Genomic DNA, 25,238 nt, shown 5'->3' on the forward strand with positions numbered 1-25,238 from the left:
AAATATGATTCAAACGGTGCTATATATGCATATATATTTATGTATTCAAACAGCGTTATATATGCGTGTATATATATATATAGGGGATATGGGAAAGGTTATGGCGTTATATACGCAATACGCACCACCACCTGATCAGCTGGTATACGATGATGATGTTACCCACAGTGACCTATATGATATGATGAGATGCCCTCAGAGGCTATGATGTTATGAAACATGTACCTATGCACGACATGAAGTTCATACGCATATGCATAACGCTAAAGGTAATTTATGATTTACAAAGTTATTCAGACTTACAAGTTGAGTCATGTACTCTATATTTATTTCATTTCTTGTATGTATCTATTTATGTGCCTTACATACTCGGTACATTATTCATACTAACGTCCCTTTTTCCTGGGGATGCTGCGTTTCATGCCCGCAGGTCCTAATAGACAGGTCGAGAGCCCTCCAAGTAGGCTATCAGCTCAGCGGAAGAAGTTGGTGCGCTCCATTTGCTTCGGAGTTGCGTATTTGGTTAGTATGATTTAGACGTCTATTGTTTGGTGTGGCGGGACTCTGTCCCGACCTTTGTGATACTTATGTACTCTTAGAGTCTTGTAGACATATGTCATGTACGTGAAAGATTTTACGGCCTTGTCAGCCAATGTCTTGAGTTTATGAATAATCATGTTGGCCAATTAGAGTCGTATGTCATGTGTATATGATAATGTAATAAGAAAGATACGTTGCGTTGGTACTCGGTTGAGTAAGGTACCGGGTGCCCGTCGCGGACCATCGGTTTGGGTCGTGACAAAAGTGGTATCAGAGCAGTTCTGTCCTAGGGAGTCTACAAGCCGTGTCTAGTAGAGTCTTTTTTATGGGTGTGTCGTGCACTACACTTATAAGCAGGAGGCTACAGGGCATTTAGGATTGTCACTCTTTCTTCTTACTCTAGATCGTGTGGTAGAGCTCACTTATAAGAATTCAAATTCTGAAATTCTATTTTATTCGTAATAAGACGATACCTCTATCCGGAAAAAAAGGTTGGAAAGAGAAATGGTTATGGAAGCACTGAGTCAGAGGAAATGGATTTTTGTATGATGCCTACGATAAGTAAATATGAGGTCTTTAGCAGATCATGGGTGTACTGAAAGGTGTAAGCTTCCTGATAAGAAGCCTTAAGTCAAGAATGCTTATCCATCTTTATGGTGAAAGGTAATGAGAGATTAAGAAGATAACTACAAGTTTCAGCAACTAAAAGAAGCAAGATGAAGAAGGGTACGAGGTGCCCTGTTAACACAGGTTAACAATGTTTATAATTGAGGTAGAGGAATATAATCTTTTTGAGTTACCTTCAACAGTAACAGATGTACGTATAATCGGCCACATTTATTCCAGTTATGTCGTATGGGGGTTAATAAAAGTAGCATAAGAAGATATGATGGATGAATTGATTTTGTCAGTTGACATTTCCGAAGGATATTGCAAATGCGCTAATAGATCTCTTTATGAGACACATAGATGGTGCACTCTAAAATAGTGCAGCCAAATATGAGTACTACAAAGCACGCACTATAAGCCTTGAAGGGATAAATATTACCTTAGTGTGGCTAGTGTCCCTAGTAAAGCGAAAATGTTAAACAACTTGAAGAGCCACTAGATGGAGCAAAGGAAAGCTAAAAGCGAAAGAATGTCATTGAAGTTTTCATCAGGAAAAGGGATATGCAGAAATATTAGCAGAATAATGAGAAGAGATATAAGGAAGCATTATGAATAAGATGTGATACATGGATAAAAATGGTGGAGCGTTACAGAACCTATAGTCAAATGAAGGAAGAGACGAAAGGTGATAGGCCTTAAGATAATAAAAGAGTATAGGCCATAAGGTTATATCCTCATTTCGAGAAATAAGTTCGTAACTCCAATGCGACTACCAGAAGGGAGAGTTAATCCCCAAAGTAATAGAAATCAGTATGGGCTGGTAAACAAGATAAACTAAATATGAATTAGGGACTGAATGATTGAAAAGTACTCGACATCATGGTAATTTCAGATTTTGTTCTGGCGGTAATAGAATGGACCACAGAAGAAGATTCATGATGAATTCAGAGAATGGTCATTCAGCGAGACGATTCCCTAAAGCAAGCAATGTGAGCAAAGTTAAGCTTAAGGGAATGTATGTGCCAGTTACGTTAAGTGTCACCCTCGCGAGTAAGGGGATTTGTCATCCTTGGTACAGAAGGATTACCGCAAAGTAAGTAAGGAACATTGATGTTGAGAGACGACACCAAAGATGAAGAGACAAAAACATCTATAGGTAGATCCTCATGGCTTCAGCTTTTAGTACACCCCTAAAGGGGGGAATATGGAGTGATGTGGCATTAAGTCAAAACTAAGTGATTCTAGTGACTATGGAATGGTAAAGGAAGAATGTGATAAATGAAAGAGTAATGAGATGGAACTTATCCAAATCTTATAGATACGCTACAATTCAAGAATATTGAGCAAGCACGACGTCAAATAGAGGGAGTAAAGGTTTATGCCTGAGCTGTTATTAGTAAATATGGAGGTAGTGCAAGACGTAAGATAAGACAAAGGAAATAACCCAAGAAAGATTACAAGAAAAATTGATACGATAATGGGCTAACGAGTAGTTAGTAATTGGTCAAGAAGATCCCAATTATGGCTAAATAAGAGATTACAGACGAATTATCAAATCGTTTAAGATAAACATAGTATAACCCAACATGGAGAGTTCAGCCTCGAAGAATATCATTATAATACTTGAGATATATTCAAACAAGAGTCGGGGTAGTTAAAGATACGTATGAATGTTACGGGGATAAAAGAAAGTGCCACTGGGAAAGCAGTCAAAATATCAGTTCAGAAGCAACCCTACAAGCACACGAGTGTAAACTACGGATAATTATAGGCAAGAAAGGACATCCAAAAAAAAGCATTCGGAGTAGTTAGCTCACAGCTTTACGAGAGTCAAGGGTTCTCCCTAAGTACTATAACGAAAGACTAGATGAGGAGATAAGAAAGAAGGCTTCAACCTAAGTACAACAACCTAAAGAGGAAATGGTCGTGTAACAACAATCTCGCAACAACTTTGTAAGCATTCCAAAGGAAAGTGGTATCTACCATGGCTAATGAATGAGAAATAAGAATTAAAGATAATATTCGAGATCATATGAGTTGCATGAAAACTCTGGCAAGTGTGGGCACTAAGATAAGCTAAGTATGGACGCAACAAGGGGGCAGCAAGACCAGGAAAAGTAATAGCTTACACTGAAAGAAAGCTAAGACGGAACGAAAGAATTATTTGATCAATGATCCAGGGTTAGTACGTTATGGATACACTCAAGATTTTGGAACATTATCCAGGCAACATATTTGTTGAAAATCATACAGCCATAGAAGACTCCGGTATAAGTTAAAAGAAATAATTAAGCCTAGGGCATAGACAAAGGATTGAATTGTTAAAAGATTGTATCTTGGATATTCCATAATGACCATGAAAGGCTAAGGTAATAACTGATACCATGAGCCACAGATCGAAAGATAGCTTAAGCCTACATAAAGGTTAATCAGGAGGAAGAGAAAACTAAAGAATTACATCACCTAAGTAAATCAGGAGTCTGATTATTGGACCTAGAAAAATTATAGAAGTGTGCTTGAGAACATGACAGAATCGATCTTAATATCATACGTTCAAGATAAATAACACAGTGACCATAATCTATAATGGCTCTACAAGGAAGCCAATTAGAAAAAGTACCATCCTCATAAGAAGTCAGCACGAAGCTCCTACCGGATTATGTATGTACCAGAGGTGCGAGTATTATTATAGAGCTTCAAGTTATGACGTGAATTATGCCTAGGTGGAAAGGAGGTTATGAAAGAGATATAAGATACGATACGAGATTTTAAGGTTAGTAAGGTAAAGGTGAACAATGTACGAGATACCTAAAGGAAGAAGATCATGAATAGTCCATACTTCAAATAGAAGGCTATAAGCACAGGGACCCAATAACCGAAAATGATAGTGGCATCGTCAGCGGCATGTCTTCCAACCTATGGTTTCTAAGTACTGAGAGATCTAGTTAAGAGAATAGAGAAGAGTTGGAGATGATGTGATGTATCGCTTGACATTCCAGAATAACATAAGGAAAATTATGGTGCAAGCAAGTTGATGGAAAGTTGCAAGTATTATATATGGATATGTATAGGTCGCAAGCTAAAGTATGGTTGAGCGACAAAGTTTTAAGGAAACATGAGTAAGGATGAGGAAAGGCAAGTGAAAAGGTGATGAGAATGGATAAGTCCTTAGGATTAAGTCCATGGAAACAAGAGAGATAATGGTTTCTCTAAGTTATTGAATGTTTAGTATAGCCTGGATGAACTCAAAGGAGTCTAATACAAGTATCATTTAGAAAAGATGGAATGTTGCCCTGATAGTATAATGAAGGTGTAATTGTGATGGATAAAGGATGACGATTAGGCCTTCAGGTGAGTAGTGATTTGAAAAGGATTTCATGGATTGTACGAGATTAAAATACCCACATAAGTGAATCATATTGGGATGCTATAAAATATGGTCATTGAAGTATAGTATCACCCCTAACTGGATCAGGAAAATCACTTCAAATATTCCTTGATGAAACGTAAGCCCTAGTGGCAAGGTATACTGTAAGAAGTTTCAAGTTATCAGTGGTATATTGTAGATTGATATTGAGGAAAATCAACAATGGATGGACAAAAGTCACAAAGTATGATATGAGATTAGGCCGTCGTTCTTAAGACGAACGGTAAAGAAGGAGCATTGAAGGATTGACATTTATACCTAAAGGATAGGCAACAAAAGTAACTGGGAGCTTGGTAAGCGTACCTCAGTAAATGTAGGTTGAAGCGAAAATTATGATAAATGCAGTAAAGTCATGTGAATGGGTAACCAGATATATGAAATAAGATATGGTCATATTTGTAAGTTCTACAAAGTATCGAGCAAAGGACTTTAGTATACCCATAGAGGCCCAGAGAGGTATCCTATTAAGCCTTGTATTTACAAAGTAAGGCTTACAGATTGACTAAAAGATAAAAGGAAAAATAAAGAAAGATGAATCGCATAAGTGCACCTACAAAGTCAGGGTCATACAGGCCGCATGACAAGAGGTAACAAAAGTTGCAAGATTAGGAAGATTTCAACCACATGTCATGATATGAGCAAAAAGACTAAAGGAGGGAAATACCCTACACTTTGAATTTGTTCACAGAGCAACTGCTTAGGTGGCAAGAAAAATATTAAAGCTATAAGTTACGAAAATGATAAGAGCATCAATCAACATTCGAGGACGAATGTTCCAAAGGGGGGAATGATGTTACACCCTGCAATATTACGTCAATATTATGTCCCGCGATATTATATTACGACAATATTATATTCTGCAGTAATATGTTACGATGATGTCACCATGTAGTATTACGTTACAGTGATGCCACGCTTTGCAGTAACAAGTTACAACGATGTTGCACCTTGCAGTAATTTACGTTGAATTTGTCGTAAGGTAATTGACATCAGTCCAAGAAAAAAATTATTTGGGGATTATAAGGATTATAAGTGATGAGTAGATTCATGAAGGTGAAAGGGGGAGCAATTCAAAGAAAACAAATTTTATCGAAGTTTGTCACGTTGGGGTAAAATACGACCCGAGCTAAAATACCTGGTATTTATGGATTAGTACCATACAAGGTACCACATGTCCATGATAGAAAGATGTATAAGGTATGTGCAAGGTGGGTAATATTTTAAGTAAGTGGGAATAATTCTCAATTTTTCGGGTAATTGGTTAATTACCGGCTAACGGGATATTATCCGGTTAATTAATAAGTGGATAAAAACTTTATAATTATCCTCTCCAAAAACGTAGCAACATACCCTATTACTTGTAATGTGACTATTAAGTCTTACATAGGTGGCAAATTTAGAGGATTAAGTGGTCTTACTCATCTACCATGTGGGCCACACCTACTAAAGACTTTTTACAATTAGTAAGATGTTACATACAATCTTACTTGGAGTTTCTAAAGGCTTAAACATCAGATTCCATCTTACTATGAGTTTCTAAACATGAGAAGCCATTTTTATTATGAGTTTCTAAAGACTTAAATGTGATTTTATTAAGGCTTAACGTGAGTTTCTTCAAATGAGTTCATCTGTGCATTAAAAATCAAATGGAATCTCTTATAGAGAGTGGTGGCCGTGAGTTCTTCAAATAGCAAAACAATTCCATGCAAAGATTAGACAACGTTGTTAGTTGATTCTGTAAAGCATGAATTGCAAATTCTAAGAGAATCGGCCCAGGTATGTTAAGGATATCCCTTCTTTATTTTGGCATGATTCATATGATACGAACGAACGTGCAAATGCACAAACTCCATATATGACTCTATTCAAAGAAGTATTAGAAGTGCCTTTGTTCTTGAATTTCCATATGTATTATTATTCTATCGTCTGTTCATGGGTCTTAGAAAATACGTAAGATGATGTTATGATATTAATCAAAGGTATAAGGGTCTTATGAAATATCGAGAGATTTTGTTATTATATTTCATATACATTTCATGCAATTATACATGTACATTGACTCATGACTCAGACGGTGTTATATGCGCGTATATATGTATGTATGTATATATATATATTGTTGATACCCAATTTTTCCCTATATATTTTTATATATACTCAAATACTTTCAAAATAGTATTTGTATGCATATATAAGCATGCCCAAAGGTTTAGCTATTTTTCCTCAATTTTTAAGGGTTTTTAGAATTGACTTAATTGTCTATTTTTAAAAATAAAAAATCCAAAATTATTCCCAAACTATCATTTTTTGGCAAATAACATATTTCATTCTCATATTTACAACAAAATATAATTAATATGATTTTTGCATATTTTTTACAAATTTATTCGAAATTTCTAAAGCTTAATTGCATGAAATTGCAATTATAGCCTATGTTATAATTAACCGTGTTTTATAATTATAAAATTGTTCCTAATATTTTTAGATTATTTTTTATATATTATTAATTAGTTCTGCGTTTTCAATTTGTTTTTAAATCATTTTTTGCTATTTTAATTAATTAAAAAGGGGAAAATGGCTATTTAAAATCTGACCCATTCCTATTTCAATTTTAGCCCAAATTGCACCCTTAATTAACCCCAATTTCAACCCTTAATTAGACGACCCAATTTTTATTTTAACCCTCCCCAAACCCATTTTTCCTAACCCGTTCGCTTCCCACTTTAAATCCTGGTTGTTGATTGTTTTAATCAACGACCCTCGTTCTTTCTTACCTTTTTAATTCAGCCCCAACCCTTAACCCTAATCATTTCTCCAAAACATTCGCCTTTAAACTCTCTCGTCTTCTCAGATTCTCTCTAACACTCGAAACCCTAGCCGCCTAAATCGTCGTCTCCGATCAGTTCTTACCGGCGTCCATGGCTTCCCAGGCCATGGACGGCCTATACCCTCTTCCCTTCACCCCAGACCATGATTATTCGAAGATTTCAAGGTCCGTTCTTCAACAGACCTGTTCAGGTCCTCCACCGATCTGAGTTCTTTTGGCTTCTACGACTTCGTTCCGGCGTGTTCAAGCTCTAAAAGGTCTATCCATAGCCCAGACCTACTAGAGACCAAATCGTTCCAGGCTTTCTCGTTTTTAGGGCTTCTAAGAAACCCTAAAAAAGCTTGTTTGAGGTTCTATATTTCCTTGTTTTCTTAGATCTGTAACAGATCTGTGTTCTACTCGATGTTTTAATGATTTTCCACAATTTTCCCTTTTAAAATTAGTCTGCCCAAAATTAGGGTTTTCAAAAAAAATCCTAAAACGATTCATCTTCTTTTCCTTTCTTTGAGTGAATCTGTGTGTCCATGTCATACTTATGTGTTTTCGTCCGTTTTTATGCATGTTTTTACTCCTTTATTGCTTCTACTGGTTTTTTACAAGTATGATTCACACGTTTATCTTGCATGACTTTCTACTATTTTTCCTACTAAGATTGTTTGCCTCTACTGGATCCTTTTTGGTCCGAAATTTGTTTCTTTTACTATTTCCTACGCTCTATGACTGAATTGGTTTGAGTCCTTTTAGCTTTCTTTTAAAACTTTTTCTTTACAAGCTTTCACTCTACTGTTTCTAGTTTGCTACGAATGTTTGTGTGTTTCCTCAGGGAACTCTGAAAGAGCTCCCTAAGCTTGTTGTGAGGGCTTGCCTTCTCTTTTCTACCTGGATTGAAACCCTGTGTTACGATGTTTGTGAGTTTTGGTTCTAGGGTTCTACTCTAGAAACCCTAGGCTCTCAACTCGCACTGAGTTTATAGACTGAACTGAAACTTGCTTTTGCCTATGATTCTGAAACTGTTTGTGCCGATCTTTTCTTTCTTGTTTGACAATGGTATGCTTTATATGCAAGGGTTTTCCTCTAAATTGATTTTGTTAGCATATGATTGATTTCAATCTCCTGTTACTAAGGCTCGAATGATTTGCTATTGATTTTTACAACTAAATCTCTTTTCCTCTTTTCATGACTAACTTCATTCAAGTCTTGTAAATTTCTGACTGTTTGATTACTGTATTTTCCTTATTTTCTCAAAACCGTGTACTGTGGGTTCCTTACCTTAAATAGGCTGTATGAACTTACCCCTATTATGCTACTCTGAAAAGGTTTTCATTATTTTCCTTTCCCTAATTACTCATTCCCGTTTGAAATCAAATCCCTTTGACAAAGGGACATCCTATTTGATTGACTGAAATTTTACTTCCTTGCCTTTTGTTTGCTCGTTTTTGCACTATAAAAAGGGACAACCTTTTCAACTCTAAACAAGCTCTCGAACACAGTTCTTTTCTGCACCTTTGCAATACACAATCATCTCTGTCTTTGAAATATACTGGTTACTACTCTTTTTACTACTACTCTTTCTACTACCACTTTCTCTACTACTGTTTCTCTACTGAGCACTCTGCTCCTTTCTCTACTACTGTCTGAATATTTTTGGAGTTCCCCTGAACTCCCAAGTACTTGCTGAAGTTTTTGAGTTGTTCCTGCTAACAGTCTGGTTGTCTACTTGCTGTTGTTTCTCTGTTGTACTAGAACAGAAAACTGGTATGTACTTCTAAAGTTAAATAACACTCTCCTACTATGTGTATTTACTTCTCTTCTTCTACACATTCTTCACTGTGTGTTTATGTTCTGTAGCATGTTCTTCTATGTCCTTGCATCTTCAGTCTGCTATGTTTTCTTATATTTTCCTTAATGTCAGTGTATGCTTCTGTATGGAAATCCTTTCCCTCTATTCCCTTTTATGTGCTAGTACTGTTCTGAATCATGGCAGCATCTGATATTGTTGTCCATGATCCAGAATCAGACTCTCCTGAGTCTCTACTCAAATGTTTTCCCATTCCCTCTCCCCTTTATGTGTTGAGCTTTAACATAGGTCTGGTAGTGTCCTAATCACCACTCAGACCCTAAGTTTGACTCCTCAGAGTCTGCTCCTATTTGTTTGACCTAAACAAGGGTCAGGGGTGTGCCAGCCTATGCCATGGCTGGGTATGACCACCCTCTGCTATGGTTCCCCTCTCACTTTGCACTCATTCCTAGTTCCTAAGTTCTACCCCCTTTGGTAAGCCATGCTTAGGGACCCCGGAGTTCCCTCTGAACTTGGATGCCTGAGGGCTAGTAATTCTACACTTGCACTATTCTGTTACAATATTTACTCTTCAGAGTGTAAGCATTGCCTGGGCTCTTGAAGCTCCTTGGAATTTTGAAACACTCTGAATAAGAGAAGGCCTTGGATTCTGGAATCCGGATTTGGTGGAACACATGTTATTGGATATTAAGATTGAATTAGGATGCTCGGATCTAGCTGTAGGCTGTGATGTATTTTTGTTTACCTTCTTTCTTCTGGTTCTGTAATAATCTTGTAAAAAAAAGGAACTCCGGGAAATATTAGTAAAAGAGTATGGGAGGGGTTTATATTTACTTGCATATGTTAGAGGGTATATACCATGCCTATAGGATCAATATTGTTGTTTAATCACTTAGATATCATGCCTATAGGTTCAACGTTTAAATCACCTAGAGATCATGTCTATAGGCTTTTGCATTCCTTTCATTCAATCATTTAGAGATCATGTCTATAGGATTTAATGTTCAACTATGTTGCAAATCATTAGAAATCCTGCCTATAGGACCTAATAATCAACTAATTGCATATAGAAATCATGCCTATAGGGAACGCGCGAAACGTTAGGCAAACCGTAGGGTAATGAAATACACTTTTTCTTAACGTTTAATAACAGTAACGAGTCTTAAGATAAAATTAAGGTATAGATATCATGTCTATAGGGTTTCAGACTCGCCCAAATCTGTGTAAGTAATAATCCGGCCATTGGCTTAAGCATTTCAAACACAGAGTCCAAACTTGTCTGCAAATTTTCTAAACTTGCATTTTTCTTTTTCCAAAATGTTTTTTCAACTCTCTGCCTCAATTTTATTCGCCTCATGGAGATATCTTTCAAAACAGGTTTCAAACTCATTCCCCTTTTAAAGCATTCTTACTTCTGAAACTCTACTTTACAATTCCGCTGTACTTCTACTGAAAAAATTTAGCTGATTTTTCAAAGACCCCTCTGAACTTCTGTGATTTTCCAACCTTCTGTTTCAAACACTTTTGCATTAGGTTCTTAATCAGTAACTTGTATAAAATACCTCAACTTCTGACAATTAGATCCGGGTTGCCTAATGTAGACTTTTTATCCAACTCTATGTGTTAAACTAATATGTCCGCTATTTAATTGTTAAAGACCAAATCAGTATCTGCAAGACATGCTACAATAATTTGCTATGTGATTCATGGGGTTTATATGAGCCTTTCATGTGTTTGTTTCGTCCCTCAATATTTGATACTTGTTTTGCTTGTCGCCTTAGTCTTTTATCCTTTTGAAACTCCATATATGTCTATGCTTCCTTTCCCCCTTTTTAGGATTAGGAGTCCTAAACCCCGGGACTGACAGGTTGGTACGGGTATTAGCATGCAATAAGTAAACGAGACTAATCATGTTTAATACCTTAACGGGGTGGGAAGGGTAGAATATGGATATGATGACTGGTGCGCTAATATCTCGTGTGAGAATGATTGCTTGGTATTGCACCAAAGTGATCCATATTATATTTAAACCTAGGACCTCTTTTCTTTAGTTATATGATGTGATGTTTTCTTAAATATTTTAATGTTTTCTTCAACTAATCTTTCCAAAAACCACTTATGTCTTCTTTCTCTCTTTGCTTTCAAAACTTTCAAACTTATTTGTATTCCCTATGTGCCAACATTGTTAGTTTACTTGTACTCTTCTTAAAGTCACAACTAAATACGATCGGGAACCACACTAGTGGATCTTGAGGGGTGTCTAACACCTTTCCCTTGAGATAATTTCAAGCCCTTACCCAAACTCTGGTCTTCTTTCAAAAAATCTTCTTCCTTTCTTTCAAGTGTCCTAATGCACTATAATCATTATGTGGCGACTCTTCAAAATCCATAAACCCAATTCCTCAAAAGGGAATAAGAGTTGTTTTGTCCATAATGTCATAAACCCGATTTTGCCTTTAGAAAAAGGGGGCGTCGACAGCATGGCGACTCTGTTGGGGATTTTTTTAAGGCTTTTACCATTACGTGCTTTTGTGACTTTATCGCTTCCTTAATTGCATTTATTTTCTGCCTTTAATTATTTCATCATAATTACTAACTTGGCTCTTCATGTTCTTTCCTTTTGCTTCTTTTGCTGCCTTATTATTATTTCAATTTCTAGCATTTATTATAATCTTTATGAACGTGAAAATACATGTTATCTGCTTTATTCCTATGATTGCATTCTTCAGCATCATATTTCACTCGTGCCAAAGCAAATCTTATAGCAACGCTTATAATGAGTGGTTGCGCCCTTCCGATATTATAACCCCCTAAATGTGGCAAAGGCATATTTGCGGTAACACTAGTCGATCAACGGTGTAGTCGATGGTTCCGCGCCTTTTCCTCTTGAGTTGTCCGCTCAAGGGTACCTTGTCTAGCACTTCAAACGTAGAAACCTTATTCCATTAAACTGTTCATGCATCATGGTCAAACTTAGCCGAGTCAGTTATGTTGTCCGCATAATGACTCATTAAGGCAGCCTAACCAAAGTCCACCGGGTTTTCCCGAAATCCAAACGGACACCTCCATGTTATGTGCATTTATTTGGAGAACTAAATGCCTTATTGCTAATTATTGATTTAAATAGTCGAGTTTGGTGGGGTTAAGGACCTAACACTTTGTTTTGCAGAAAATGAGGCACGAAGTCCCCAGATTCGGTATGGTATCCAACATTCACCCGAGGTTGTTAAGCTGGTGGGAGGACCTTCATGCCAGTTATCAAACCCTCATCCGCAAATACATAGGAAACCTTCCTTCACTTTCGGAAGTTAAGCCTGACAACAAGATTATCGAAGCTGCTATTTTATTCTGGGACAGTGATAGGTCAGTTTTTTGCTTCGGGGACCTCGAGATGACCTCGTTGCTGGAAGAAATAGGGGGTCTAGCTGGAATACCTTGGGAGACTCCAGGTCTACTTATGCCAGAAAATCGCAAAGGAAGGGGTTTCCTTAAAATGATGGGACTTAAGAAGAATCCCGATCTGACTTGTCTGAAGGAGTCCTACATACCATTTGACTTCCTATATGAAAGGTTTGGCCACAACAAGTCCTACCGCACCTACCCTGATGAGTTCGCCCTTACATCTTTGGGGCACACACATAGAAGGGTCTTTGTGTTCATGTTCTGCTTCTTGGGTATGATGATCTTTCCCATGAAGAAGGCTAGGATCCACACCAGACTAGCCATGGTGACCAAAACCTTGATGGAGGGTATTGATGGGCAGTCTTTCAGCATAGTGCCCATGATCATTGTCGAAATGTATCGACCTTTAGGAAAATGTCAGCAAGGAGCCCTACACTTTGAAGGGTGTAATCTGTTACTTCAACTTTGGCTCATAGAACACCTTCAGAAAGGCGAATACAGACAGGAAATCATACGTAGGGATTGGGATGACCATATCGCTTTTCACCACCCAAAGCAAATGAACTTCATGCCCAACATGTTTGCTCAGCCAGAGGACGCCAGTGGATGGGTAGAGCTATTTGAGAATCTAAAAGAAGAACAGGTACAATGGATGTATGAGTGGTTCCCAACCGGGGAATTTATTGTTCGTTCTCGGGATGCACCATTCCTTATACTCATCGTCTTAAGAGGAACCTACCCTTATGTCCCTCTCTGAGCAATGAGGCAAGCTGGAAGAAAGCAGATCTTACCAAGGATCGAGAAAATAAGTCATTTCAGGGCTGACTTTCAAGATGATGATAGCCTGCACAGGTGTCAAGCTCAGCACATGTGCCACTGCAAGCTCGTCTTAGGGAAGGAATCTATTGAACAAAATATGTATCATTTCGGGTGTGTGTCGCACTACGCGGGTTGGTTGGAAGATGATCACATTGGTTTAGGTCGCCCAGGGTTTGTCCATGGTCATAGGCTTATTGACGAGAAGACTATAGCGCAAGTCAAATACAATCAGCTGCGTAAGAGGATGCGAGAATGTGAGAATGAACATCGGGAAATATAGGAAGCCCACGAGAAGTTGATCAACGAGTGGAAGGATATGGCTATCAACGCCAACAATCGACTAGGGTATATGGAGCGAGGTCTAGTGGAGTTGGAAGGGAAGTTCTTGAAGAGAATTGAAGATTGTTAGAATGCCGAGGGAAGTGCAGGCGGACATCTGGTCCGAGCCTATCTGATGTTATGACTGCACGAGTTGATGCAGCTGTACGAGGGAGGCAAGAGTACCGAATTCGGGGAAGGTCCTTCGGGGACCAAGTAGTTAGGATCTTTTATTGCTTTCGTAATGTAATAAGGCCACTGGTCATTAGTGACATCTTATATTATTCAGTCATTTTCTTTTAAGACTCGTCTTGTTTTTATCAATAAAATGAGGCATTTAGCATTATAAGTTCTCCAAATTAACTTTTTCGCTAGGCCCACCTCGGGCCCAAATTAGGAAGCGATTTATATTCCTGCACAATGTGTTTTAATATCGCAATATTTTTTATCAGAATCTGCATTGACTTCTTACCTTTTTTGTTGTTTTTCTTTTGTTTTATTCCCCTCCCTAAAGGTTAGTTCGTGCATTCTGGCACCATCAGCATACTCAACAACATCCAAGGGTCCTCCACCTCCTCCTCCTCCGAGTCCTACCAGAAACAGGAACAAAGGCAAAATGGGAGATGCAAGTGCTAGAAAGAAACTTGAGGAAACTTCTCAGAACACTTCAATTACCAAGGAGACTGCTGCTCATCTTGAGCAGACTTTGCTGAGATTTCGAGAAGAATTGGACCAAGTCCGGAACCTTGCAAGCCTGTCAATCACTCTTGCCGCTCCTGATGTTACTACCCAGAACCCTGTACCTCCACAAAATACCCCGCAACCACCAATACAACCCACTCATACCCAAGCCTGCAACACATGCAATAACACTCCACTACTCATTCCCGAACCGCAAAACACTACAAACGACCACATCCACAACAATCCCCTCTTTGTGGACATTGTACCCCACTATACTCAACCAATCACAAGTGCACCCGAATTAGATGACAAAGACTCCTTCATTCAGAATTTGGCCGCTAAACTCAAGAAGCTAACTAGCCGGGTCCAAGGTGTCAAAGGTGGCAAAGGTGTTGAGGGTTTGAACTATGAAGATCTTTGTGTTCAGCCATATGTTGAGCTGTCGGAGGGGTACAAACCTCCCAAGTTCGAGATGTTTGATAGAATAGGTGATCCCAGGGTCCATCTGAGAATGTATTGTGATAAGCTGGTAGAAGTTAGGAGGGACGAGAAAATCCGCATGAAGCTGTTCATGAGGAGTCTGAAAGGCGATGCTTTATCGTGGTATATCACCCAAGATGCAAAGAAATGGACAAGTTGGGTGAACATGGCATCTGACTTTATAGACCGATTCAGGTTCAACACTGAGAACGCACATGTGTTCTATATCCAGAATCTAAAGAAGAAACCCACAGAGACCTTTCGCGAGTATGCTACTCGTTGGAGGTCAGAAGCTATTAAGGTCTGGCCGGCCTTGGATGAAGAGCAGATGAACAGGTTCTTTGTCCGGGCTCAGGATCCACAATACTATGAAAGGTTGATGCTAATAGAGGGTCAAAAGTTCTCCGATATCATCAAGTTGGGAAAAAGGATCGAAGAAGGCATCAAAAATGGTATGGTCACTAACCTCGAGGCATTGCAAGCTACCAACAAGGCATTACAGTCTGGTGGCTCGTCAAAGAAAAAGGACGTAAATTCCGTAATGGCTGCGCAAAGGAACAATTCCCCTATGAAGTACCAAACCTATCCCTCAACTCCACTCACATATCAACCTACCATAAATTACCAAGCACCCTCACCTACATACAAAATGTCACCATCTGCCTACCAATCACCTCCACCGCCCACATATCAACCCACTTCACCAAGATATTCCCAACCCGCGCCTGTGTACCAAGCATACAACTCCCAACCTTCTCATTACCCATCACCACCCACTCGCCAAAACTTTCCTCGGCCTAGACCAAATTTCGACCGAAGACCTCCCAGAAAGTATACCGCCATAGCCGAGCCAATTGACCAATTATATGAAAAGCTCAAAGCAGCCGGTTACGTTTCACCTGTCCCAGCCATAACTCCAGAAAATCCTTCCCAATGGATCAATCCCGACAAAACCTGCACATACCATTCCGGAATGAAAGGCCATACCATCGACGAGTGTCACTCGTTGAAAGACAAGATTCAGACTTTGATTGATAACAAGGTCATTATAGCAAAGGAACCCGCTCTCAATGTCCGCAACAACCCTCTGTCTGACCACAAGGGCGGGGGAATCCATGTGATTGAGATTGAGGATGATTGGGACCCCAATGGGTCTATTGGATTAATTGCTGAAGAAGAAGAACCTAAGAAGCCGGCGGTTACCCTCAATCCCATTATTGTTCAGATCCAGCCCTCTGAGGGCGATGTGGTAAAAGTGTCTGTACCACTCGAGTTTGAAGTGCCTCCTGCAAAGGCGCCAAAACCAATCGAGGTTGAGTTCGGGGTCCCAAAAGCACCCGCACCATTTGAAGTTGCTGTGTTACCTCCCAGGATGCCTATTCCGGTTTCCATGACAGATGTGACCCCGTTCAAGTCGAACGTCATACCTTAGGATTACACAGCTGAGGTTAGAAGGAAAGGGAAAACACATACTGGAGAAGCACTCGTCGTACAGGGCATGACCAGGACACGCAGGGTATACACCCCAGAACATTTAGCTGAGTCCAACAAGCAAGCCTCTGGACGGGCTGTTGAAACTGGACCCGATGACCTTTGGAGGAAGATACAGGCCAAAAAGTACTCAGTTGTTGAGCAACTGAACAAAACACCAGCGCAGATTTCCATCCTGGCTCTTCTGCAATGCTCTGAGGCACATAAAATGCTTTAATGAAAATATTGAGTGAAGCTTATATTCCCATCAACATAACAGGAGGCGAAATGGCGAATATGGTGGTGCAGGTACTGGAAAGCCACAAGATCACCTTCCACGAGGATGAGTTACCACCAGAAGGGCTTAGTCACAACAAGGCATTACACATCACTGCGCAATGCGAAGATTATTTCATCACCAGGATCTTAGTCGACGGGGGATCCAGTCTTAACATCTGTCCATTAATAACCTTCAGGACATTGGGTAAAGGTTTGCACGAAATCAAAGGAGCAATCAACGTCAAGGCTTTTGATGGGTCTCAAAGATCCACCATTGGAGAAATTAGCATGTGCCTACAGATGGGACCTACCTGATTCGATGTTGACTTCCAAGTCATAGATGTGCCAGCATCCTACAATTTGTTGCTGGATCCACGTCGTTGGGGCTATGGCATCAACCTTGCATCAAGCTGTAAAGTTCGAATGGAATCATCAGGAAGTGATCATTCACGGTGACGGTAGCAACCCTACATACAGTCTCCAAACCATCCCGATGATCGGAGGTAGAAGGAGAATAGGTGGAGAAACATACCACCACATCGAGCGAGTCAATGCTATAGACAAAGACAAGTGGTGGGATAACAAAATGGAGAGCATTCTGAATTGGAGCGGGTATGAGCCCGGAAAAGGACTTGGCAAGAATCTCCAGGGAATCACCAAGCCTATCGAGTTGAAGAAGCATGGTACCACTTTTGGCCTGGGGTATAAGTACATCTGGGAGGAGTTCAACCATTGGTCGCCACCATGGCGCGGTCCCTACTATCCATTGGAACGCCCTATACCTCAGCTAGAGCAGACCTTTCAGCCAGTTGATGTTATATACGGATCAGAGGAGGATGAAACATTAGCGGCGATGAAGAACCTATTTCTGGAAGATGATATGGACTGTTGTGTTATCTTCGAGGAGGAAGGGGAGAAAGGCCCTTCCATTCAGGCTGTGAACCGAGGAGAATGCCTCACCAATTGGTCGGTCAGGACCATCGGTGCCCGGAGAGCTTCGGGGTAGCAAGGCTAAAATAACGCACTATGCATCATATTTTACTTTTTAGTTGATTTTACTTTTTCGCATTGTATTTACTTTTAAAAAGAGCTCCGATGTTTCGAACAGTTATGAATTTAATCAAAAGCATTTACCAAGTTTATTTTTATATCTCGATCTTATTACTTTTCCCTATCATTTACTTTATTTTATACATCATTACTATTACATATCTTGATGATGAACCAACGACTGTGACTTCCAATGAGGCAATGCAACAAACGGACGTAGATTCAGAAGAAGATGAAATACCAGAAGAGGTTGTCAGAGAGGTCGAGAACTTTGAGAATAGACCCAAGTCCAACTTGGACGAAACTGAGGTTGTTAATTTGGGAGACGCAGAGAATGTCAAGGAAACACGTATCAGCGTACATTTGTCGCCATCAGAAAAGAAAGAGTACACAGAGTTCCTAAAAGATTATGAGGACATCTTTGCATGGTCTTATGACGATATGACCAGTCTCAGCACATCCATTGTGGCTCACAAGTTGCCGAAAGATCCGGCATGCCCGCTAGTAAAACAAAAGCTCAGAAAATTCAAGCCAAACAAGAGTCTGAAAATCAAAGAAGAGGTTACCAAGCAAGTCAAAGCCAGGGTTCTCATAGTGGTAGAGTACCCGACATGGTTAACCAACATCGTGCCAGTACCAAAGAAAGATGGGAAAGTTAGAGTCTGTGTCGACTACCAAGATCTCAACCGGGCTAGTCCTAAGGACGACTTCCCTTTTCCAAATATACACATATTGATTGACAATTGCGCAAAATATGAGCTGCAGTCGTTCGTCAATTGTTTTACTGGATACCATCAGATATGGATGGATGAAGAAGATGCGGAGAAAATGGCGTTCATCATGCCGTGGGGGATGTACTGTTACAGAATGATGCCGTTCGGTTTGAAGAACACTGGTGCTACCTACATGAGGGCCATAACCACTATCTTTCATGACATGATACATAAAGAAATCGAGGTGTATGTGGATGACGTCATCATCAAGTCCAGGAAAGCTGCAGATCACCTGGAAATTTGAGAAAGTTCTTCAACAGATTGAGGAGATACAACTTGAAACTAAATCCCGCCAAGTGTGCATTTGGGGTCCCAGCCGGAAAGTTATTGGTTTTTATTGTGAGTCACCGGGGAATAGAATTGGATCCATCAAAAGTTAAGGCCATTCAAGAATTACCGCCACCAAAGAACAAGAAGGATGTAATGAGTTTTCTGGGAAGATTCAACTATATCAGCCGATTCATATCACAGTCCACTGTCATTTGTGAACCCATCTTCAAGATTCTAAAGAAGGATGTCGCCACTAAATGGACTGATGATTGTCAAAAGGCTTTCGACAGAACCAAGGAATACTTGTCAACGCAACCAGTCTTGGTTCCACTTGAGCCGGGGAGACCCCTATTGCTTTATCTCGCAGTGTTGGTTGGAGCGTTTGGTTGTGTCTTAGGACAACATGATGAAACGGGAAGAAAGGAGCAAGCAATCTATTACCTTAGCAAGACGTTTACCCTATACGAGGCTCGGTATTCCTTATTAGAACGTACTTGTTGTGCTCTGACCTGGGTAGCTCAGAAATTGAGGCACTAATTCTGTGCTTACACCACTTATCTCATATCCAGAATGGATCCATTGAAATATATCTTTTAGAAGACCATGCCCATCGGCAAGCTCGTTAAATGGCAAATCTTTTTAAGTGAGTTCAACATTGTTTATATTACCCAGAAGGCAGTCAAAGGGCAAGCTTTGGTAGATCACCTCGCCGAGAATCCTGTAGGAGGAGAATACGAACCTCTAAAGACGTACTTTCCTGATGGAGAGGTAGCTTTCATAGGAGAGGATATTGTAGAATCCTATGATGGTTGGAGAATGTTTTTCGATGGAGCCGCAAATTTCAATAGAGTCGGTATAGGAGCAGTCCTGGTATCAGAAACCGGTCAGCATTACCCAGTATCTGTCAAGCTTAGATTCCCGTGCACCAACAACATGGCCGAATACGAAGCCTGCATCTTAGGGCTCAAATTGGCGATCGACATGAACATTCAAGAGTTACTAGTGATCGGAGACTCGACCCTACTCATACATTAGGTTCGAGAAGAATGGGCAACCAAGAATTCCAAGATACTCCCTTATCTACATCATATACAGGAGTTAAGGAAGAGATTCAGAAAGACGGAATTCCAGCACGTTCCCAGAATACAGAATGAGTTCGCTGATGCCCTAGCCACTTTATCGTCTATGATCCAGCATCCATATTCAAACTTTATTGATCCCATCCAGGTCAAGATTCATCACCAACCAGCTTATTGTGCTCATGTCGAGGAAGAAGTCGATGGGAAACCTTGGTTCCATGATATCATAGAATACTTGACAACAAGAGAATACCCAGAGCTTGCCAGAAGCGTACGCTCCGGAGGTTATCCAACAACTTCTTTCACAGCGGAGGAATCCTATACAGGAGGACTCCCGATCTGGGTTTGTTAAGGTGTGTTGATGCAAGAGAATCAACCAAACTATTGGATGAAGTGCACGCAGGGACTTGCGGACCGCATATGAATGGTTTTGTTTTGGACAAGAAGATACTTCGAGCAGGGTATTTTTGGATGACTATAGAAACAGACTGTATCCAGTATGTACGGAAATTCCACCGCTGTTAGATACATGCAGATATGATAAAGGTACCTCCAAACGAGCTTAATGCAACAAGCTCACCATGGTCGTTTGCCGCCTGGGGAATGGATGTTATTGGACCAATCGAACCAGCCGCATCAAATGGGCACAGGTTCATCTTAGTGGCAATTGATTACTTTACCAAATGGGTTGAAGCAGCATCCTACAAAGAAGTGACCAAAAATGTTGTAGCAGATTTTGTCCGCGACCGTATGGTCTGTCGATTCGAGATTCCAGAATCAATCATCATCGACAATGGTTCTAATCTCAACAGCGACCTGATGAAAGCAATGCATGAAACATTCAAGATTAAACATAAGAACTCTATGGCTTACAGACCTCAGATGAACGGAGCTGTAGAAGCAGCCAATAAGAACATCAAGAAGATACTAAGGAAGATGATTGAAAGGCACAAGTAGTGGCACGAGAAATTGTCGTTCGCCTTATTGGGTTATCGTACCACGGTCCACACATCAATCGGGGCAACTCCCTACATGCTAGTTTATGGTACAGAGGTAGTCATTCCCGCTGAGGTAGAGATTCCCTCCTTGAGGATCATACAGGAAGTAGAGTTAGATGATGCAGAGTGGGTAAAAGGTCGCTACGAGCAGTTAGCCCTTATAGATGGAAAGAGAATGAATGCAGTATGTCACGGTCAATTATATCAGAACAGAATGTCTAGAGCCTTCAACAAAAGAATTAATCCAAGGAAGTTCACACCAGGGCAGCTGGTATTGAAGAAAATATTTCCGCATCAAGATGAAGCCAAGGGAAAATTCTCTCCTAATTGGCAGGGTCCGTATATGGTTCACCGGGTTCTAACTGGAGGAGCCCTTATTCTCGCAGAAATGGACGGGGAAGCCTAGCCGAAGCCGATCAACTCAGATGCAGTAAAGAGATACTACATTTGATCATATGTTTTCTTCATGATATAATCTGAACTACACCTGACCTGATTCCCATTTAAGAGGGGATACGTAGGTAGCCCAATGGGTTCGGTCACATTCTAAGAAAAATTCCATTTTCCCCCGCTATTGGAACTGGGGCAGAATTTTGAGGAGGACCCTCAAAATTCCAAAGTTAGTTATCAGCTTTCGCATCAGCACCAACCCAGTAAACTGGGGCAGAATTTTGAGGGGAGTCCTCAAAATTTTGGAATCAATTGGTGTTCAGCACAGCCGTCAGTAGCGCCTACCCAGTAAACTGGGGTAGAATTTTGAGGAGGACCCACAAAATACCGGAACAAACGAGGTTGCCGTATCTTGAACCACGCTGCAGTTGTTGGTTCATCCAAAATAAAACCGTTTTTCAAATTTATGTTTACATTATATTTACTGAATCATGCATAAATGTCATTCGCATCGCTGCTGTTTAGCAACGTTACCCCAATGATACGTCAAGATCCAGGGGATACGAACTAACATTTCCCCTCTACAGAACTCACAATTTTTCTTTGGATGCAGGCACCCATGTCACAAATCATCTGATACATTCACACTCGTGCTCTTCAGGGTTTAAACTTTCAGAACGAGCGTTTTATGCACAGATTTTACTATCTACACCCAACATCCCCAGCAGCCACGATACCACAATCAGTCGTCAGCTAAGAAAATCTCATTACTATTCACTCTTTACATTTCCTGCATTTTGCATAAGGCTACTTATCTACCTTCTGAGGTTAAGCTCTACCTCCATCCTGAATAAGGCTACTTATCTGCCTTCTGAGGTTAAGCTCTACCTCCATCCTGCATAAGGCTACGTATCTGCCTTTCGAGACTAAGCTCTGTCTCCACCTGCATTTTGCATAAGGCTACTTATCTGCCTTTCGAGACTAAGCTCTGTCTCCATCTGTATCGCATAAGGCTACTTATCTACCTTCCGAGGTTAAGCTCTACCTCCATCCTGCATAAGGCTACTTATCTGCCTTTCGAGACTAAGCTCTGTCTCCATCTGCATTGCATAAGGCTACTTTTCTGTCTTCCGAGGTTAAAATCTACCTCCATCCTGCACAAGGCTACTTATTTGCCTTTCGAGACTAAGCTCTGTCTCCATCTGCATTCCTACATAAAGCCATTTTCTGCCTTCCGAGGTTAAGCTCTACCTCCATCCTGCATAAGGCTACCTATCTTCCTTCCGAGACTAAGCATTGTCTCTGTCCTGCACGTCTGAAATATCGCCACCCGCATTTAAATTCTTACTTCAGCTGAAATATCGCCATCTGCATTTTAAATTTATGCTTCGTCTGAAAGATCGCCATCCTTTGCATTCATTTGGCTGAAAGATTGCCATATTCTCATAGGTTGAAAGATCGCCAACCTAGTCAAAGGCGTCATAGTTCGGAGGCACCATTTGCATAGCCCGAGAACACCATTTCATGGCCTGCGAATCGTTACTTTTATGCTCTTCATGGCCCGGGACATCATAGTCCGAGGACGTCATCCTAACCGTCCAAATACAGTATTCATGGTCTAAACGGGAACTTGTATCATGTTTAAATTATGCACAATATATACTACGTTGCTCATTTATAGGTACACCAGCTAGCAAACGGTCGTCTCAGCAGGAGCGCTCCCGCTCCCGTTCTACGCAACCTGTTCGACTTCAAAACCTTTCTCAAACTAGACCATCGCGTCCATTTTTTTTCTAATCCCCATCATTGGTTCCCAAACTACATATGGCCTGATTCCTGTAAAACCAAGGATATGTAGGCAGCTCGGAAACCAGAGCACGACCAAAATTCTTTTGCAATCGCCGATTCCGGTCAAAATTGGCCATTTTATCTTTACTCGACAACTCTTTCATCCTCCTCGGGCAAAGAGGGGCAGCTGTTGATACTCAATTTTTCCTATATATTTTTATATATACTCAAATACTTTCAAAATAGTATATGTAAGCGTATATAAGCATGCCCAAAGGTTTGGGTATTTTTCCTCAATTTTTAAGGGTTTTTAGAATTGACTTAATTATCTATTTTTAACAATAAAAAATCCAAAATTATTCCCAAACTATCATTTTTTGGCAAATAACGTATTTTATTCTCATATTTACAACAAAATATAATTAATATGATTTTTGCATATTTATTACAAATTTATTCGGAATTTCTAAAGCTTAATTGCATGGAATTGCAATTATAGCCTATGTTATAATTAACCGCGTTTTATAATTATAAAATTGTTCCTAATATTTTTAGATTATTGTTTATATATTATTAATTAGTTCTGTATTTTCAATTTATTTTTAAATCATTTTTTGCTATTTTAATAAATTAAAAGGGGAAAATAACTATTTAAAATCTGGCCCATTCCTATTTCAATTTTAGCCCAAATTGCACCCTTAATTAACCCCAATTTCAACCCTTAATTAGACGACCCAATTTTGCTTTTAACCCGCCCTAAACCCGTTTTTCCTAACCCGTACGCTTCCCACTTTAAATCCTGGCCGTTGATTGTTTTAATCAACGACCCTCGTTCTTTCTTACCTTTTTAATTCAGCCCCAACCCTTAACCCTAATCATTTCTCCAAAACAGCCGCCTCTAAACTCTCTCGTCTTCTCAGATTCACTCTAACACTCGAAACCCTAGCCGCCTATATCGTCATCTCCGATCAGTTCTCACCGGCGTCCATGGCTTCCCAGGCCATGGACGGCCTATACCCTCTTCCCTTCACCCCAGACCATGATTATTCAAAGATTTCAAGGTCCGTTCTTCAACAGACCTGTTCAAGTCCTCTACCGATCTGAGTTCTTTTGGCTTCTACGACTCCGTTCTGGTGTGTTCAAACTCTGAAAGGCCTATCCATGGCCCAGACCTACTCAAGACCAGATCGTTCCAGGCCTTCTCGTTTTAAGGGTTTCTGAGAAACCCTAAAAAAGCTTGTTCGAGGTTCTATCTTTCCTTGTTTTCTTAGATTTGTAACAGATTTGTGTTCTACTCGATGTTTTAATGATTTTCCCCAATTTTCCCTTTTAAAATTAGTTTGCTCAAAATTAGGGTTTTCAAAAAAATCCTAAAACGATTCTTCTTCTTTTTCTTTCTTTGTGTGAATCTGTGTGTCCATGTCATACTTATGTGTTTTCGTCCGTTTTTATGCATGTTTTTACTCCCTTATTGCTTCTACTGGTTTTTTACAAGTATGATTCACACGTTTATCTTGCATGACTTTCTACTGTTTCTCCTACTAAGATTGTTTGCCTCTACTGGATCCTTTTGGGTCCGAAATTTGTTTCTTTTACTATTTCCTACGCTCTATGACTGAATTGGTTTGAGTCCTTTTAGCTTTCTTCTAAAATATGTTCTTTAAAAGCTTTCACTCTACTTCTTCTAGTTTGCTACGAATGTTTGTGTGTTTCCTTAGAGAACTCTGAAAGAGCTCCCTAAGCTTGTTGTGAGGGCTTACCTTCTCTTTTTCTACCCGGATTGAAACCCTGTGCTGGGATGTTTGCGAGTTTTGGTTCTAGGGTTCTACTCTAGAAACCCTAGGCTCTCAACTCGCACTGAGTTTATAGACTGAATTGAAACTTGCTTTTGCCTATGATTCTGTTACAATATTTACTCTTCAGAGTGTAAGCATTGCCTGGGCTCTTGAAGCTCCTTGGAACTTTGAAACACTCTGAATAAGAGAAGGCCTTGGATTCTGGAATCCGGATTTGGTGGAACACATGTTATTGGATATTAAGATTGAATTAGGTTGCTCAGATCTAGCTGTAGGCTGTGATGTATTTTTGTTTACCTTCTTTCTTCTGGTTCTGTAATAATCTTGTAAAAAAAAGGAACTCGGGGAAATATTAGTAAAAGGGTATGGGAGGGGTTTATATTTACTTGCATATGTTAAAGGGTAGATACCATGCCTATAGGATCAATATTGTTATTTAAT

The 25,238-nt window shown here is 39.9% G+C and overlaps 2 protein-coding genes across 2 annotated transcripts; both read left to right on the top strand.

Moving 5' to 3' along the window:
• Positions 1–18,899: 18,899 nt before the first annotated feature.
• On the top strand, positions 18,900–20,782 carry LOC138880790 (uncharacterized). The gene is made up of 4 exons (XM_070160967.1): positions 18,900–19,259; positions 19,419–19,616; positions 19,842–20,109; positions 20,523–20,782. The coding sequence occupies exons 1-4, from the start codon at positions 18,900–18,902 to the stop codon at positions 20,780–20,782; spliced, it is 1,086 nt and encodes a 361-aa protein (XP_070017068.1).
• Positions 20,783–20,857: 75 nt separating this feature from the next.
• LOC138880791 (uncharacterized) lies at positions 20,858–21,229 on the top strand. The gene has a single exon (XM_070160968.1). The coding sequence runs from the start codon at positions 20,858–20,860 to the stop codon at positions 21,227–21,229; it is 372 nt and encodes a 123-aa protein (XP_070017069.1).
• The last annotated feature ends 4,009 nt before the right edge of the window (positions 21,230–25,238 follow it).

This window comes from Nicotiana sylvestris, chromosome 11, assembly GCF_000393655.2.
Source record: "Nicotiana sylvestris chromosome 11, ASM39365v2, whole genome shotgun sequence".
NCBI classification, from domain to species: Eukaryota; Viridiplantae; Streptophyta; class Magnoliopsida; order Solanales; family Solanaceae; genus Nicotiana; species Nicotiana sylvestris.